This window comes from Micromys minutus (genome assembly GCF_963924665.1).
Source record: "Micromys minutus genome assembly, chromosome: 3".
Taxonomy (NCBI): domain Eukaryota; kingdom Metazoa; phylum Chordata; class Mammalia; order Rodentia; family Muridae; genus Micromys; species Micromys minutus.
This window is the reverse complement of record NC_137972.1, coordinates 18,538,917-18,555,688: the sequence shown is the minus strand read 5'-3', so window position 1 is coordinate 18,555,688 and position 16,772 is coordinate 18,538,917. Positions and strand designations below refer to the sequence as shown.

At 47.6% G+C, this 16,772-nt stretch overlaps 1 protein-coding gene across 2 annotated transcripts; it reads left to right on the top strand.

Moving 5' to 3' along the window:
- The first annotated feature begins 8,302 nt into the window (after positions 1 to 8,302).
- On the top strand, positions 8,303 to 15,852 carry NRIP2 (nuclear receptor interacting protein 2). Of its 2 annotated transcripts, XM_080913989.1 has the most exons (6): positions 8,303 to 8,561; positions 12,914 to 13,063; positions 14,294 to 14,376; positions 15,030 to 15,151; positions 15,346 to 15,398; positions 15,614 to 15,852. In XM_080913989.1, the coding sequence occupies exons 1-6, from the start codon at positions 8,373 to 8,375 to the stop codon at positions 15,704 to 15,706; spliced, it is 690 nt and encodes a 229-aa protein (XP_080770115.1). In that variant the 5' UTR covers positions 8,303 to 8,372; the 3' UTR covers positions 15,707 to 15,852. The 2 variants fall into 2 exon arrangements, with proteins under 2 accessions (XP_080770115.1, XP_080770114.1); XM_080913988.1 differs by having other exon boundaries at positions 15,346 to 15,716.
- Positions 15,853 to 16,772: the final 920 nt, after the last annotated feature.

Sequence of the window (16,772 nt, the reverse complement as noted above, 5' to 3'; positions counted from 1 at the left end):
GTCTTGTGAACAATTTACTTGAAAGAAAGGAAGGAAGGAAAGAAGGAAGAAAAAGAAGAAGAAAAAATAAACCAACAAACCAACCCCTAACCAGATGGTGGTGGTGCATGCCTTTAATCCCAACACCATGGAGGCAGAGGCAGGTAGATCTTGATCAGTTCAAGGCCAGCCTGGTCTACAGAGCTAGTTCTAGGACAGCCAGGGACACACAAAGAAATCCTGTGTCAAAAAAAAAAAAAAAAAAAAAAAAAAAAAAAAAAAAAAATTCAACCAAATGAACAACTTGCACAAGGGGCTAGAGAAGTTGCTCAGTAAAGAATACTGACTGCTCTTGCAAAGGGCACAGGTTCATTTCTCAAGAACTCATATGGCTGCTAACAACTGTTCCTGACTCCAGTTCCAGGAGACCTGACACACTCCTCTGGCCTCCACAGGCACTAGGCAGGGATACAGCATTCAGACATATAAGCAGGCAAAACACTCATGCATGTAAAATAAAAATTAAATAAATAAAAAACCAACCTTGTGCAAAAAGAGGAATAAAGATTTCTGTTCTCATAAACCTTTGGATGAAATGGGGGAATGGACAACTAAGCCATTATAAAGTATAAGAATTACGCTGAAATCCCACTATCTGAGGCAGGAGAATCATCAATTCCAACCCACTCTGGGTTATGGAGTAAAACCCTAACTCCAAACACCACCACCAACACCACCCTAAAAATAAACAGCTAATGTAACAGGTACCTGATCCATCTGGACCCGAGAGCAAAGAAAGTGACAAAAAGTCAAATATTGTGTGTGCTAACAGCAGCTTTCACAGCATTTGCTGTATCCAGCACTGTTGAGAGGGACCTACGGAACCAACCCATTCAAACCCTTGTTACTTTTTCTCTGGTGTCAGGAACTGGCTCCAAATATGTTCTACCTTCTTCTCCTCCTCCTCCTCCTCTTCCTCCTCCTCCTCCTCCTCTTCCTCCTCCTCCTCCTCCTCCATCTCCTTCTCCTCCTCTTCCTCCTCCTCCTCCTCCATTTCCTTCTCCTCCTTCCTCTTCCTCCTCCTCCTCCATCTCCTTCCTCTTCCTCTTCCTCTTCCTCCTCCTCCTCCTCCTCCTCTTCTTCAATATGGAATACTTCACAAATCTGTGAGCAGGGGCCATGCTAACCTTCTCTGTATCATTCCAGTTTTAGTGCATGTGCCACCAAAATGAACACGTGTTTTACTTTCTCAGACAGAGTCTCATTATGTAGCCTTGGCTGGCCTAAAACCTGCAGTGTAGACCAAGCTTGCCTTAAACTCACAAAGATCCCAATATCCTCCTGTTTTTTGCCTCCTGAGTTCTAGGAATAAAGTCATGTGCCCATATACCTGGAGATTTATACCAGGGTGGCTTCAAACTTTCTATGTGGCCTTGAACTCCTGATTCTCCTGCCTCTACTCCAAAGTTCTGGATTGTAGGCAAGAGTCACTTCATATGGCTTTAGTCTTTCTCCCCTCCCTCTTCCTCTCCCTCCCCTCCCCCATCTCTCTCTCTCTCTCTCTCTCTCTCTCTCTCTCTCTCTCTCTCTCTCTCCCTCAAGACAAGACGTCACTATGTAGCTCAGGCTGGCCTCCTGAGTGCCGGGATTACAGGCATAGCAGCCATCCTGGTTAAGAGTTGAAACTTCTTGGTTTTCTCTATCATGTTTATTTAATTTATTTGCTTATTTAGTGTATGTTCATGTTTGCCTGTGAGGATGTGTGTATGTGTGTGTGTGTACGTGTAGGTCAAAGGACAATTTTGGGGGCCAGTTCTCTCCTTCCACAGTAAATTCTGGGCATTGAACTCAGACGGTCAGGCTTGTGTGGCAAGCACTTTTACCTGCTGAGGCCAAGCTGTGGTGATCTTAGTGGAGACATCTGAATTCCACATCCCTTGGTATGGTATTTTTATACCAAGACAGGCCACTATCCTTTATGGACCCTGACTTTGGCCTCCACAGAGTGGGGGGATCAAGCCAGAGTCACTAATATCGAATGTGAACTTGACCTGTTGCCTTTGGAAGCTCTCTCTCTCTCTCTCTCTTTTTTTTTTTTTTTTTTTTTTTTTTAGCACGGAAGGAGGACCATTTCCTCTCTTGGTAATAGATTGCTGGGACCCTTGCCGGGGCAGGAGAATTCTCGAAAGCCACATTATTCATGCGTTCTTCAGCAGATCTGACGGGCTAGAGGACAAAGCCTGAAATAGAGTTGGCTGCTTTTACCCTCAAGGGAGCTGTCTGTCCAGCCCTGAATAACACACGCTACCTCAGATATTCTGGGAGTTTCCATATGTGGTCGAGTGCATGTCTGGGAGATTTCACTGAGCCCACAGGCCCAGCTCACCCTATCAGCAAAGGCAAGAGCTGCACTATTCAGCAATAAGAGGTGAGTACTGAAAGGGTATGAAGATACTTAAAGGCCAAAAAAAAAAAAAAAAAAAAAAAAAAAAAAAAAAAATGCCTTTAGATCTCGCCTGTGGTTTGAACAGTGAGGTAGAGGATCAGGAGTTCAAGGTCATCCTTGGCTATATAGTAAGTGTGAGGTCAGCTTGGGTTAGTGAGGCTAGATGTATACATATATGTGGGACTTGGTGGGTATACACATGAAATGGTCATCACCACCCTGCTCCCTGCCAGATTCTTGGCCTGAACACATGCCATGCTCCCCACGTTGGTCACGTGGCCCCAAACAGAGTTCTCCATGCTAATGAGGTACCTAGAGGCCCCGAGGGCTTAACTAATAAGTTCCCCTCCCTTCCATAATGCAAAAGGTATTTAATCTCAGGTCCACCCTGGGAACTTGGTACGTATTCATTTTCTATGTTGTTCAGTCAGTAAACAGTTTGAAACCGAGGACTGTCTCTTTCATCAGGATCTGCCATGGGGAGTGGGGAGAAGACTTTTGACTACAGAGCTGCAGTTAAAGTGTCCGGCAGAGGCCTCTCTGCGCTTCCAGCCACAACTGCTAAGGACAGTCACCACTGAGCTAAGCCTGAGCTCCCATTTCTCTCAGCCTGTGGACCCCAGACTCTGCTCCCAACTCCTCAAAACTCAACAACTGCTACATGTCCAGGAGTTTGGGAGCCTCCAGTACCGGCCTCATGGAGGGCCAGTGGGCCCCTGATCCTTCCCTGTCCTTTGTTCCTGACTCCTCTGCATGGGACCCCAGGGAAGACTGGGTGCCTGAGGGCCTAGGAACCCCAGCTTCTGTCTCTCCATCTCAGACTGCGTTCCACCCCATCCCTGCCTGGAGAACAGCCTAGCACTGAATGACAATGGTGTGGGATAAGCGCAGTCAAGATCCCTGCATTTTGCCTCCCAAAAGGCTGTACCCTGAAGTAGGGCAGAACTTGGACCCACACATATACATGCATATTATTACACATGTGCGTATATATGCATGAATACGTATATATATGCATATATATATATATATATATATATATATATATATATTCACAAGGATTTAGGTTAGACATAAAGAATTTCCCGATATCATTAAGAGATGCTGGAATTAGAGTATACACATCAGAGGAGTAAGCTGTGTCACCTGTTGAAACCAGTGGTTGTTCAATAGAAATACAGTGGTGTTTCCCATGTAGGTTCAAACATTTTAGTAGCTAGAATCATGGTGGATACAGCACATTGGTAAAGTACGTACTCAGTATTCATGAGACCCTGGACTCCATCCCTGACAATAACAACAAAATAGATAAGCAAGGCATAGTGGTGCAATCTATAATCTCCAATGCAGGAAGACCAACACAGGTTTAAGGTGAGCATGGTACAGAAAACTAGTTCTAGGCTATGCAGGGCTATAGAGGTGTATAGTCAGGCCCTTGGCAAACCTAAATATATCAACAAATTATATTGTGAAAACTTATATATGTGAAAAATCAAGATGAAACAAATTTTATTGAACCAAACAGATCCAAAATATTTATGTCCAACAATGTAATTGATTTGGAAGTAACAAAGATGTCTCACAGTGTTTTCTCTATTGCTTTTCAAGTGCAAGGTGGGTTGTTAAGCAGACCTTATTTCAAGTGAGCTGGATCTAAGTGTTCAGTGACCGTATGATACAGTACATAGTACAAGTCGAGAATCACAAACAAACAGGAATTTGTTTGTAAGGCATGTGTTTAGTATATGTGAGACAATAGGTTTCATCTCAGCATGCACATAATATATATATGCACGAGTGTGTATACACACACATACACAATCTTCAGTACCAACCTAGTAGATATAGAGTCAGCTGGGGACACAACTCTGGATATGTCTGTATGGTAGCTTGAATGAGAATAGCTCCCATAGGCTCATATATTTGAATACTTAGTGACCTGGGAGTGGAACTGTTTGAGAAGGATTAGGAGGTGTGGCCTTGTTGGAGGAAATGTGTCCCTGGATGTGGGTTTTGAGGTTTCAAAAGCCCATGCCGGGTCCAGTCTGTTTGCAGCCCCCCTTTCTCCATGTCTGTCTGTCTGTCTGTCTGTCTGTATCTCTCTCTCTCTCTCTCTCTCTCTCTCTCTCTCTCTCTCTCTCTCTCTCTCGATGCAGCTCTCCGTTAGTGCTCCAGTGCCTATGGGCCTGTTGTTATGCTCCCCACCATGATGATAATAGACTAAACCTCTGGAACTGTAAGCAAACCTGCAATGAAATCTTGTAATTGTTGCTGCGGCTGTGGTGTCTCTTTACAGCAATATAACTGAGATTGTCTGTGAGGGTTTCTATAGAGGTTTAACTGAGAGAAGATTCACTCTGAATATGGGTGGTTCTCTAGAGGAAGAGAATCCTAGAACACACACACACACACACACACACACACACACCTGAAATATTAAGTCAGCTTTAAAAGAGCAACAGCAGCAGACTCAAGTCTGAGTGTTGAGAACCCAGTAGTTACTCTGTCCTTGAGGCTAGTGCCTCATTAGTCCCAGTCTGGCACTAGAAGCAGGAAGTTTCCTGAAGAGCCACTTTTGTCTACAACAGAAGCTTGGAACCGTCGGCTCTGATTTCAGCGAAGCAAGCAGCAGCAACAGGGTAGATCAGCCATTAGCGAGAGGGAGGCTGAGCTAGAAAAGGGGAGACACCCTTTCTTCTGCCTGGATGCTTTCTTCTGAGCTGCTGTCTGAAGGTGTCACTCACAAGTAGGGCGGGCCTTCCCACATCAATCAAGGTAGTCAGGATCCTCTGGTGAGTCTTCCTACTCAGGTAATTCTAATTTGTTGCAAGTTGTCATTAAAATAAACGTAATACCCCTGTGTGCTCCAGGCTAGCTTAGTGACTAGTGCATGAAAGAGGCTCAGCAAACACTGTTTTCTAGGCATGACATCACCCAGAGGAGAGCCTGTGACATGGAGGGAGCTCAATCCTGGCACCTCCATCTTTCTCTCAAGACTTTATATGCAATTCACATTGGTATTTATGTAAACCATAGGATGAACCAAGCTAGAGAAGCAACATAGTTTTCAAGTGTCTTGGGAAGGAAACCCTCTCTCCACCCCATCCCTTAAGATGGGGCTGAGGAGTTGGCCTAGTACTGAAGAGTACTCGGTGCTCTTGTAGAGGACCAGGGTTCAATTCCCAGCACCTACATGATGGCTCACAACCATCTGATCCGGGAGACCCAATGCTCTGCTTCTGACTTCTGTGCCACCAGGCACACACATGCTACATATACATGCATGCAGGCAAATACTCATCACATGAGATTAATCTAAAAAAGTAAAAAAAAAAAAAAAAAAAAATCAGAGCATGGGGGCACACACCTGCATCCCAGCATGCAGAAAGACAGAGGCAGGAGGATCTCTGGGAGTTAGAGACCAGCCTGTTCTCTAGATGGAGTTCCAGGACATCCAGTTCTACATAAGAAAAGGAAAAAAAATAAAAAAGACAGACTCACAACCAGAGACACAAGAACCTCACAGAGGGCGACTGGCAATTTCTTCTTGTTTGTTCATTAGAGACAAAAATAATTACGAATCCCTCAGAAGTGATATTTTTTACATTTACTTATTTATTTATTTTATGTGCATGGATGTTTTGTCTGCATGTTTGTCTGTGAAACATCTGTACGCCTGGTACCCAAGGAAGCCAGAAGAGAGAGTGGAACTCTGAAACTGAAGTTATAGACCACTGTGAGCTGCCGTGTATGGGAGCAGGAAACTGAGCCTGGTCCTCTGCAAGAACAGCCAGTGCTCTTAGCTTATAAGTCATCTCCCCAGCCCTAGAAACAATTTGCTATTGTTTTGTCCAAGCTAATGATTTGTTCCTGGGCTGAGCAATCCTCTGCCTCAGCCCCCTGGGGGTATTTGTGTATTCTGTGTTTAGTGTTGCTGTTTTGGATTATTGGGCACTGAACAGGGTCCGCACATATTAGGCAAACATTCTAGCATCTTCAGTCACTTTTTACTTTTAAAAAATTGTCTAAAAATAATTAATCACATGCAAACGCGTCTTTGTGTATGGAAACGTGCATGTGGGAACAGGTTCATCTCTGGGATTTCATTTTATTGTCATTTAAGCTGGTTTTCCTACTTTATTTTTATTCCTTTTGTGTGTCTGTGTGGGGGTATCCCATCCGTGCGCTGGGGTTACAGGTGTCTGTGAGTCACCTGAAGTCAGGGCAGTAGGTACTCTTCTTGTTTTGGGGGGGGGCTTTCAGTAGAGTTTCTCTGTGTAGCCCTGGCTATCCTGGAACTTGTTCTGTAGATTAGGCTGGCTTCAAACTTATAGAGATTCCCCCTAGCCTCTGCCTCCCAAAAGCTGGGATTAAAGTTGTGCACCCCCACTGCTAGGTTAGCAGTAAGCAATAAGTCCCAAGCCATCTTTCCAGGCTCTTCTTTTTATTTTTGTTTTTTTTTAATTTATCAATCATTTTATTTGTTTACATTTCAAATGTTATTCCCCTTTCTGGTCTCCCCTCCACAAACCCCACACCCACCTACCTACTTCTGCCTCGCCCCTCTAGTATTCCCCTTATCGGGGGCATCAAGCGAATCTTTTTATTTTTATTTTATTTTATGTGCATAGATATTTTGCTTCCATGCATATATATACATATATGCATATATATACATATATGCATATATATACACATATATGCATATATATATATACATACATGCATACCATGTGCACATCTGGTGACAAGGACCCCCTGGAAATGGAGTTACAGACAGTTGTGAGCTGCCAGTGGATGCTGGAAATTGAACCCTGGGAATTTTCCTCCAGAAAAGCAGCCTTAACCACTGAGCCACCTCTGCAACCTCTTATTTTTGAGATTTCACTAAATTGAAAGCCTGGGTTTGAACTCACGCTGTAGTCCAGGCAGGCCGAGGACTGTGATCCTCCTGTCCCACTGTCCCAAGTAGTTGGGATTCTAGGACGGTATCACCAGGCCTGGATTGGATTCTCTATAACTTCAGATAACAAGGACGGGAGGGGGCCAAGGTGAGAGACAGACTAATGCAGTTGGAGAGATATACTAGACCCAGAACATTCCCCAGAATTCTTTATCATCGGTTCACTAGGACGTCAGCCCCCAACAAGGACGGTCTCAGAGGTATGTATTACTACAACATTCCCGATCTTGTTGCAGTTTGGGAGAGGGACCATCTGACAGGGAGAGGCCAAGCGAGGAAAGTATCTGATGGCAGACGGAGAAGGGGTGAGGAGGACACTTTCATACTGTCCCTCTCTGGCCAGCAATTCAAACCCTGGCAGCAAAGGACAGTAGCAAGAGGAGAGAGCTGGGTGGGTGACTGTCCAGAGACTGGAAGGGAGTCAGCAGAGCCAGTCCACAAACACACAAGAGACAGGGACATGCTTACCCGCCTCCCCACACACACCAAACATGCGCCCCCACACAATGGCACTCATCCCTCTCTGATGATTTGGCACAACCTTCTGACAGTTTACAACACCGGCGCGCGCGCGCGCACGCACACGCACGCACACACACACACACACACACACACACACACACACACACACACACACACACACACACACACACGACATCCACCGCCCACTCTGAGCAGGACCCCAGAGCTGCAGGGTTTGCAGCCTACCAGCTGCAGGCCCTGCTAGCCCTCCCTCTCCTCTAGGGCTGGGTTTTTCCAGCCGGAACCTCGTTCGCTCTACTGCAATCTCTGGAAACGGGTGTCTGACGCGGCTGCTCCCGCCTATTATTTATTTATTTCTTTTTTTCTTCCTGCTGAGACCCTCCTGTCAGAGGGAGAGCCGCAGTCCGGAGACAGAGAAAGGCAGAAGCTACAGGGGGAGCTGGGAGCAGAAAGGAGGTGGAGAGAGACTCCCACACACCCCTGTCTGCTTTCCAGAGGACCATGAGCGCTGGGCAAGAGGCCAGGAGAGATGAGGGAGACTCCAGGGAAGACCAGGAAGCCTCACTCCGGGACCGAGCCCACCTGAGCCAGCAGCGCCGACTCAAACAGGCCACCCAGTTCTTGCACAAGGACTCAGCTGACCTCCTGCCCCTGGACAGCCTCAAGAGGCTTGGCACCTCTAAAGACCTGGTAAGACCCCTGACCCTTTCTCTCTTCTCTATATCCTGTGTTTGGGGTGCAGGGAGGTAGGTGGTCTAAAGGGCAGAGCCTCAATCTTCAAATTTCTTTCTCCTGTTGAGACGGGAGAGATGTTTCTGCCAACTTGCAGCCCCCAAATCCACCCCAGATCCTTCATTGGGAATGTTTCTTGGCCTGGTGACAGTGAGGGTCCCTGGGCTCATTAAACAGCACATAACTTAGAACCCAAGGCTATCCTGGGGGCAGTGGAGAGTTAGGTTGTTCAGCTGAAGCCTAGAGGACCCGGGATTCCCATGGGATGGGCACGTAAGGACAGTAAGGCCAGAGGATCGGTCAGCCTAGGTTATGACTCAACTTCTAGAATTCCTTCAAAACTGCCTGTGAATTTGCCTCATTCCTCAGACCTGACCCCCCCCACCTTTTCCCTCATCATTCACTTATTGAGGGTCTTCCGGGCAATTAGGGGTTCATATGGCTCTGATCCAGACCATCAGTGTCTGTGTCCTTATGTCCTTTCCTCCCAAATCACTGCAGCAATTCTGGTCCCCAGAGGGAACAGGCCCAGGGTGACAAAGAAGAGGTGAGGGGGTTAGGGTCAGCGTTCAGTCTTTGCTCTCAGGGAGTCAGTAGTTAAGAGCATGGGGCTTTGGAGCCACCTTGCTTGGAACCAAATTCTGGCTATAACTCGGAAAGTTATGTCTCTGTGCCTTGTTATCCCCATCTGTTAGGGATAAAGCTGTGAGCATCGTCTGGTAAAGAGGTTAGCTGGGCTTGTAACAATGCCGGGCTAATAGAAACACTAGGAAAACGATCAGGATCACGTCTAGTTATGGTTCCTTTTAGCTTATGAGTTGCTGTGCATTCTGGAGGGTCCAGAGAATACAGAAGTCTATTCTGTGGGAGCCACTTCTCCATGGGGGTAAATGCGTCCTCTGTTGCTTTGATCGACCTGTCTCTACCTTTCTGTCCTACTCAAGATCTGGGTTTTCTCACCAGGAATCGCCTAGTCCCATCTCAGCAGCCCAGAGAACACAGGAGCCAGCTGAGGAATAGGGAGGGTGGGAGAGCAGGTTTGTTGGTGTCCCAGGCCGTCTCCATACAGTCTTCTACATGCCTTGCCCAGAAGTTGCACTGCGGATACCACCACTTCAGAGTAGCAAGCTCAGCCTTTTGATGCCAGGGTTTCTCTCCTTTCTCCTTTGCCTTACCACCTGCATGATCTGCAGCAGCTAAGACTTTGGGAATGGAGGAGCAACACTCTGGGAGCCCCTCTTCCCTTGTCTGGGATAGCCCTGGCACACACCTCCCAACAGTGAGGATCCTGGAGTCACTGTGGAGAGAAGGGCATGGGAACTGCTTGGGTCCCGAGTTGGCTGTGCTTTCCCAGAACAGCAGCTTGCTGCCAGGGTCTCCTGAGGCCAAGGGTGGAAAAACAATCCCAGGCTCCCAGGGTCAGGTGGAGGAGTACGTGGAGCCTACAGCCATTCAATCTTCAGAGTCTCACGATGTAGTCCAGGCTGGCTCTTAAGCGTATAAACTACAGAATTAGTTGTACTTTATCTCTGAGTTAGGACTCACCATGTAGCCCAGGCTGGCCTCACCTTTGTGGTGATTCTCTTGCCTCTCCCTCCTGAATGCTGTGATTATAGGAGTGTGTTACCATACAAGACTAAAACCGACCATTTCATTTTGTGTCTTTTTCCTTTTTTATTTTTTGTCCTGGGGATGAGACCTACCTAGGTCCATGTGCATGCTAGGCAAGTTTTCTATGACTAAACCACCCCCAATTCCCAAGCTACAGAGGCTCTTTATGCTGAGCTAGGCCCTGGGACAGAAAGATGAGCAAGACAAATCTGATTTGAAGGCCCTTCCAGGCTTGCAGTGGGGGTGAAATCCAAAAATAACATCTGTGAGAATCAAGACCAAATGAGCTCCAAGCGGGGAGAATGACGGAGGACAGAATAACCCAGAGGCCAGTCCTGCAGGTGGAGTCAGAGGTAGAAGCAAGGCCCTTTTAGCCTTCTACTCAGTAAAGTGTAGGGAGCTTTGTGTTCAGACAGGCCCGGTGAGGACTGGGAGGAGGGGTTTCCAGGAGTGGTGAGCAAGGGTAGAGGCTGAGGGGAAGAGGTCTGGCCGGGCAAAAGGAGTGGTATCATGAGAGTGTGGGAGCAATGTGTGGTGGACAATTCAGAAAGACAACAGTCAGGTCGTCTAGGTACCAGTTCAGAACACAACCGGGCCTAGCTGCTCACACCTTTAATCCTAGCACTCGAGAGGAAAAAGAAAGCAGATCTCTTGTGAGGTTGAAGACTGGTCCACATACTGAATTCCTACAGTCAAGGTTACATAGAGAAAAACCTGTCTCAAAAACAAACAAACAAACAAACAAACAAACAACAACAAAGCAAGAGGGGCTGGAGAGACAGCTCAGTGGTTAAGAGGACTTGGTCTCAATGCTCAGCACCCACATGGATGCTCACGACTGTCTGTAACTCCAAGATCTGACACCTTCACATCTGTCTACATGTAGGCAAAACATCAGGGCACACATTTTAAAAAGAAACAAAAACAAAAAAAAGCAAACAAACAATAACAATAAAAAATAAAAGTAGGCTGTCCCTATACTGTGTGTGTGTGATGTATTTTATACAGGAGAATAGCACTTAAAATTTTGTTCAAGATGGGTTCTTACTATGTAGCTCTGGCTGTCCTGGAATTTGCTATGTGGCCCTGAACTCACAGATCTCTACCAGTCTCTTTCTCCTTAGTCCTATATGTACCACACCAGTTACTTTTTTTTTTTTAAGGTAGCCTAGGGTGGCTTTGAACTCATGGCTGTTCTGCTTCAGCCTTCTGAAAACTGGAAATGAATAAGTACACAACACCGTATCTAGCTTGTACAGTTGGTTTTACATTTACTTAAGCATTTTTCAAACTTAGGAATCTTATTGGAACAAGATTAGGGGCTAGGCTGGGCTTGATGGCTATACACATTCTAATCCTCGGGAGGAAGAGGCAGGTGGATCTCTGTGCGTTCAAGGCCAGCTTGGTCTACAGAGAAAGCACCAGGTCAGCCAGAGTTACATAGTAAGACCCTATCATAAAACAAACAAAATGTCAGGTGATGGTGACACATGCCTTTAATCCTAGCACTCAGGAGGCAGAAGCAGGAAGATCTGATTCTGCAGCCAGCCTGGCTACAAATTGAGGTCCTGGACAGCCAGGGCTACACAGAGAAACCCTGTCTTGAAAAACCAAACCAAAATCAAATCAAACCACCACAATAAAAGAAACAAACAAATAAACCAAACCAAGCATATTCAAGGCTGGGAGAACAGCTACTCAGTAGAGCATTTGCCAGATATGTGCAAGCTCCTGGGTTTAAACCCCTAGCACCAGAAAACAATACGACAGAAACAAAGTTCTTGATGCAGACCTGAGACTCTGCATTAGCTCACAATCATCTGTAACTGTAATTCTAGGGTATCTAAAGCCTTCTTCTGGATCACCAGCCCTAGAAATGCATATGGGAGAAAACACACACACACACACACACACACCCATCCCTTAAGATCTTAATTACAATCATATATAAATTCTGTATATGTTGGCTTGAGAACCATACTGTGAGTCGCAGGGCTTTAGATAAGTCAGTGTAGAAAGGCAAGTCTTGGAGGCAGGCTTCTGTGAGAGGGGGAAGGTTCCAGTGGCCCAAGAGAATTGTGGGAGTCTGGATATAGCAATGTTCCTACAAATGAAGGAAGCAGTGCTGGCAGAATCCGGGATGGATGAGGATGGCTACAGTTGAGAGAGGTCAAGGATAATCATTCATTATCCTCGCCTGAACACTGTGTGACTGGGGGGGGGGGGGGACAGGGTTTCTCTGTGTAGCCCTGGCACCTTGGACTCTCAGAGATCTGCTTGTCATGTGCCATCACCGACTGGCTCATATCTTTTGCAATCATATTTTAAAGTATTTTTATATTTTAGACACTTAGGCCCTACTGGCCTCAAATTTGCCACATAGCTGAGGATGACTTTGAACTCCTGATTTTCCTTCCTCCACCTGGCAAGTGCTGGGATGACAGGCCTGTTCTACCATGCAGGAATTCTATCACACTGGAGCTAGTTATGAGCCTCTGTGTAGGTGCTAGGAATTGAACCCAGGTCCTTTAGAAGAGCAGCTAGTGCTCTTAACTGCTGAGCCATCTCTTAGCTACTTAGTGCTCCTGTCCTGGGTAGAGCTGGGGCAAGCATCCCGTGGTTTGCAAGGTTTAAGATGGGGAGATAAGTGGCCTGTATCCTGGGCTTAGACTGCTTTCACTATTTTGCAATGGAGCCAGCAGCCACACAGTGTGATCCAAAGACGCCAGGTGGAGGGACACCAGAGGTGGCTTCAGGGGGAGTCTCCCCTGCTGCAGGCCTTGATCCGTGGCCATGACAGCAGCAAGACCAGTGTGACACAGGTTCCAGCTCTTCTTGTCAACTGCAAGGTAAGAAGTCTCCCAGGTTCTGACATTGACCTCATGTTCCTGCTGAGCCTGCTCAGTTCGCAAGCTTTCCCTTCTGCCTTGGCTGTCGGGACGGAGAGGTCTTTCTCTCCTTTTCTGGACCAGCATTTACCTTTCTGTCTCCTCTGTGTGCCATCAGCTGTCCACACTGTTGTAGTACCGCGTACATTTCCTTTTCTGTACTGTACACATTGGAAAGGTACATGTGTACAAAAGGCTCATGTTCCAAGGTGAAGAAAAAAAAATCTTAGGTTATGCATGTTTGTGATGTCATGTGTGTGTGCACATGCATGTGCCTTGCGCCTGTGCAAACACGGTGGCCAGAAGAGGCTGTTGTATCCTCTGGAGCTGGAATTATGAGCTGCCCAGTTCAGGGATTGAACTGAGGTACTCCTGAAGAGTGGCAGATGCTTTTAACTACTGAGCCATCTCTGTGGCCCCAAGGTTCCTCATCTCTAGAGCCACTGGAGGCACCCACTTGCTGATGGGACAATCCCAGTAAATGTCCACTGCCTCTCTGCCTGGAGATCTTACCTCCTAATCTCCAATCGTCCTTTGTCCATTCTTATTGAAGGCCCTACCCTGGTGCTGCATCTTCCTTGAACTTTTCTCTGTCCAGCAGGGAATAGCTCCCTGTTCTCCCAGGCATGCTATTCATGGTCCCCTTATGGACCTCAGTGCCCTACCATGGAGTGAGGTCACACTTCATCTCTTTAACAATGCCAAGGAATGGTACTCATTAAAGAATCTACTAGGCATACATCTTGCATAGTAGATGCTCAATAAGTGATTGGAACAAGAAAACTCATTTTGTGTGTGTATCTGGGTGTCCACCTTGTTGTCTGTCAGTATCCCAAGGCAGTGAACTTGTCTTCCTGTTTCCATTCTTGGCCACCCAAATCTAAGTGTCCCCAGAAGAGGTTTGTCTTCCTCGCCCTCTCCAGACTGCAGCTCTCTGACTAAGCCTTCAGGCTCCTCTAACACACAGATTGCCGTTCTGGCCCAGATCGTTCTCAATTTGACGGATTCAGCACATGGAAATGTGGAGTACGACCTCCTTGACTGGTTTTTGGGAGAGTCAGTTTCACTTCCGAAAACCCATTCATCCCTTTATCTCTAAAAGGGAAACATTAAAGAGGCCAGCAAGTTGAGATTTCCTGCCCAGTTCCCTCCTGGGGGACTTAAGAACTCACCAAAATCCTACTTTCTTAGTGCCAGGACCAGATGCTCTGTGTGGCCGTGGACACAGGGACCCAGCACAATCAGATATCTGCAGGATGCCTCAGGCGCCTGGGGTAAGAGTACAGCCTAAGTGCATAGTGGGTGTCATTTCCTCCCCTTCCCTGTATAGGGTTTCCCTGAGTAGCCTGTATTGGCCTCAAACTCAACCTTTTACTTAGCCTGGTTTGTGTTGACACTACAGGCCACACTGGGTCTTGGGTGTGGTTTCTTTCTGGGTTGATGAGTATCTTCAAAGTATTATTGAAGATGGCTGCCGGTGGCTCATGTCTGTAAACCTAGCATCTGTGGGTAAAGAACTAGGAATCCAAGGTCAGCCTTGGCTACCAAAGGTATATGAGACAGCCTAGGCTCAGTACAGCTATTGTGTTTTAATTGGGGGAGGTTGGTCGGGCACATCTGCAGGAAACAGCGGAGCCTTACCTGGGTCAAGGAAGGACTGGAAAGACAGCCTAGATCAGTATTAGCATTTTTGTTTTTGAGACGGAGTTTCTCTGTGTAATGGCCCTGTACTCATTTTGTAGACCAGGCTGGCTTCCAGCTCACAAGAGATCTGGCTCTGCTTCCCAAGTGCTGGGATTAAAGGCCTGCACCACTATACCTGGACATTTTGGGGGAGGGGAGGGCTGCTGGCTTTTTAGCTTGGGGCTATGGGGGAGAGGAGCAGAATTGGAGACTGGTGGCTATAACCCTTGCTTTCTAACCACAGATTAGAAAAGAGGGTCCCCAAAGCCCCAGGTGGGGACCTGGCACCTGAGCCACCAAGTCAGGTAGAACAGCTGGAGCTAGAGCTGGGGCAGGAGACTGTGGCATGCTCGGCCCAGGTGGTGGGTAAGTCCTTCCACTTCTTCTACATCTCTTCTGAGTGGTTTCCGCTGCTATCAGCACATGCTCCCAAGGTGCACTGATTACCACCATTCCGCTCATCTCAGCCTCGGGGGTGGACTGGGCCGGAGAGGGGTGAGTGCTCAGAGGAGGGTGGAAGAGGTCATGGAGCCAATCTTGTTTTCCAATGGTTCCTGCAGATGTGGACAGCCCTGAATTCTGCCTGGGACTGCAGACCCTGCTTTCCCTCAAGGTAAGGCAAAATGCTAGGACAGGTAGAAGGCTCAGGGTGGAAGCCCCGGTCAAGCTGGCAAGACCGAGAGGTGTTAAAAACTTCATTATCCCAAAAAGGAAAATGAAATGGGTTCCCCTCTGAAGGGCAGGGGCAAGGGAGAAGCGGGAGGCAGAAGGAAGGGACCAGTGTGAGCTGGCAGGGAGGTGACCACCCGTCCGCGGTCCCCACGGCAGTGCTGCATTGACCTGGACCGTGGAGTGCTTCGGCTGAAAGCCCCCTTCTCGGAGCTGCCCTTCCTGCCTCTGTACCAAGAGCCTGCCCAGTGACCACTGTCTCAGCCAGTCCCTAGGGCGACACCGTGCCTTAGGGAAGAGTGGTGTGGAGTGGGTATTACCTGAGCAGGAGACCACTGCATTAATCTCTCTTCTCATCACCCTGATCCCACAGTCAGCCACCTCCCTCCCTGCTTCTCCACCCCTTCCCACTGAGAGCATCTGTGACTCTGAGCTCCTGGCTTCCCCATTCTCTCCTATCCTTCCCAAGTGCACAACCAAGTCGCTTACAGAAAAGGACCTCCAGAAAATGGGCTCTAGACTTCACCCTGGCTGTGGGGGTCAACAATTACCTGCTGCCTCTACTGGCCTGAAGCCCACCCCAAGCTGGCCCTCCTGACACATGCCCCTGACACATGCACCCATCTGCTTACAGCTGGCTGGGGGTGACAAGTAGGACTGGTGGTTAGGAAGGCAGTCCCTGAGCTGAGGGCCTGTACTCAGCACCCTTTCTGGGTGGCAGTTGTCTGAGTGTCTTGATGGCTGGGATGACTCTCAAGGCATGGTTAGGGAAGAGAGACAATGATATACCTAACTCGAACACAGGAACTGAACACAAAGTGTCACTTTCTTCACTTTCAAGAGCGCCCTGGGTGCTGGGTGCAGGGTTCCTGGTCTCAGTCCTGCCTCCCTCCCTCATTGCACTGCTTGGAGACAAGCTCCCTCCCAGTCTGCCTCCTACTGCTCCATTAATGGCAGACTGGCCCAGGGCAGGCCCTTAGCCTGCTTCTGTATTTGAATAAACACTGTTTCTCTAAGGTGGCTGTTCTGCTTTGGTCTCTTCCTCCTTACCTCCAGGAGCTCACAGTACCTCTGCCCTCAGGCGCATAGCGAACCCAGGCCTGTGATGTACCCTTTACACCGTGTGTTCTATACAAATAAACGCACAGTTGTAACAAGTAAGTACCTCCACTGTGAGGGAAACACTGGACTCTGACATTCTCCATTTTCTTTTACTCTATTCATTTAGTTCAAAAGCCCCGAGGGCTGGGGAGATGGCTTAGTGGGGGGAACATTTGCCACGCAAGCATGAAAACCTGAATCTGAGCCTCAACACCCA

What these genes read in the sequence shown, in the direction of transcription:
- NRIP2 (XM_080913988.1), top strand. Translation starts at nt 8,373, where the DNA reads ATGAGCGCTGGGCAAGAGGCCAGGAGAGATGAGGGAGACTCCAGGGAA. An exon ending in TTGGCACCTCTAAAGACCTG is followed by an intron (nt 8,562 to 12,913) that starts GTAAGACCCCTG and finishes CAATGGAGCCAG; the next exon opens with CAGCCACACAGTGTGATCCA. An exon ending in CTCTTCTTGTCAACTGCAAG is followed by an intron (nt 13,064 to 14,293) that starts GTAAGAAGTCTC and finishes CTACTTTCTTAG; the next exon opens with TGCCAGGACCAGATGCTCTG.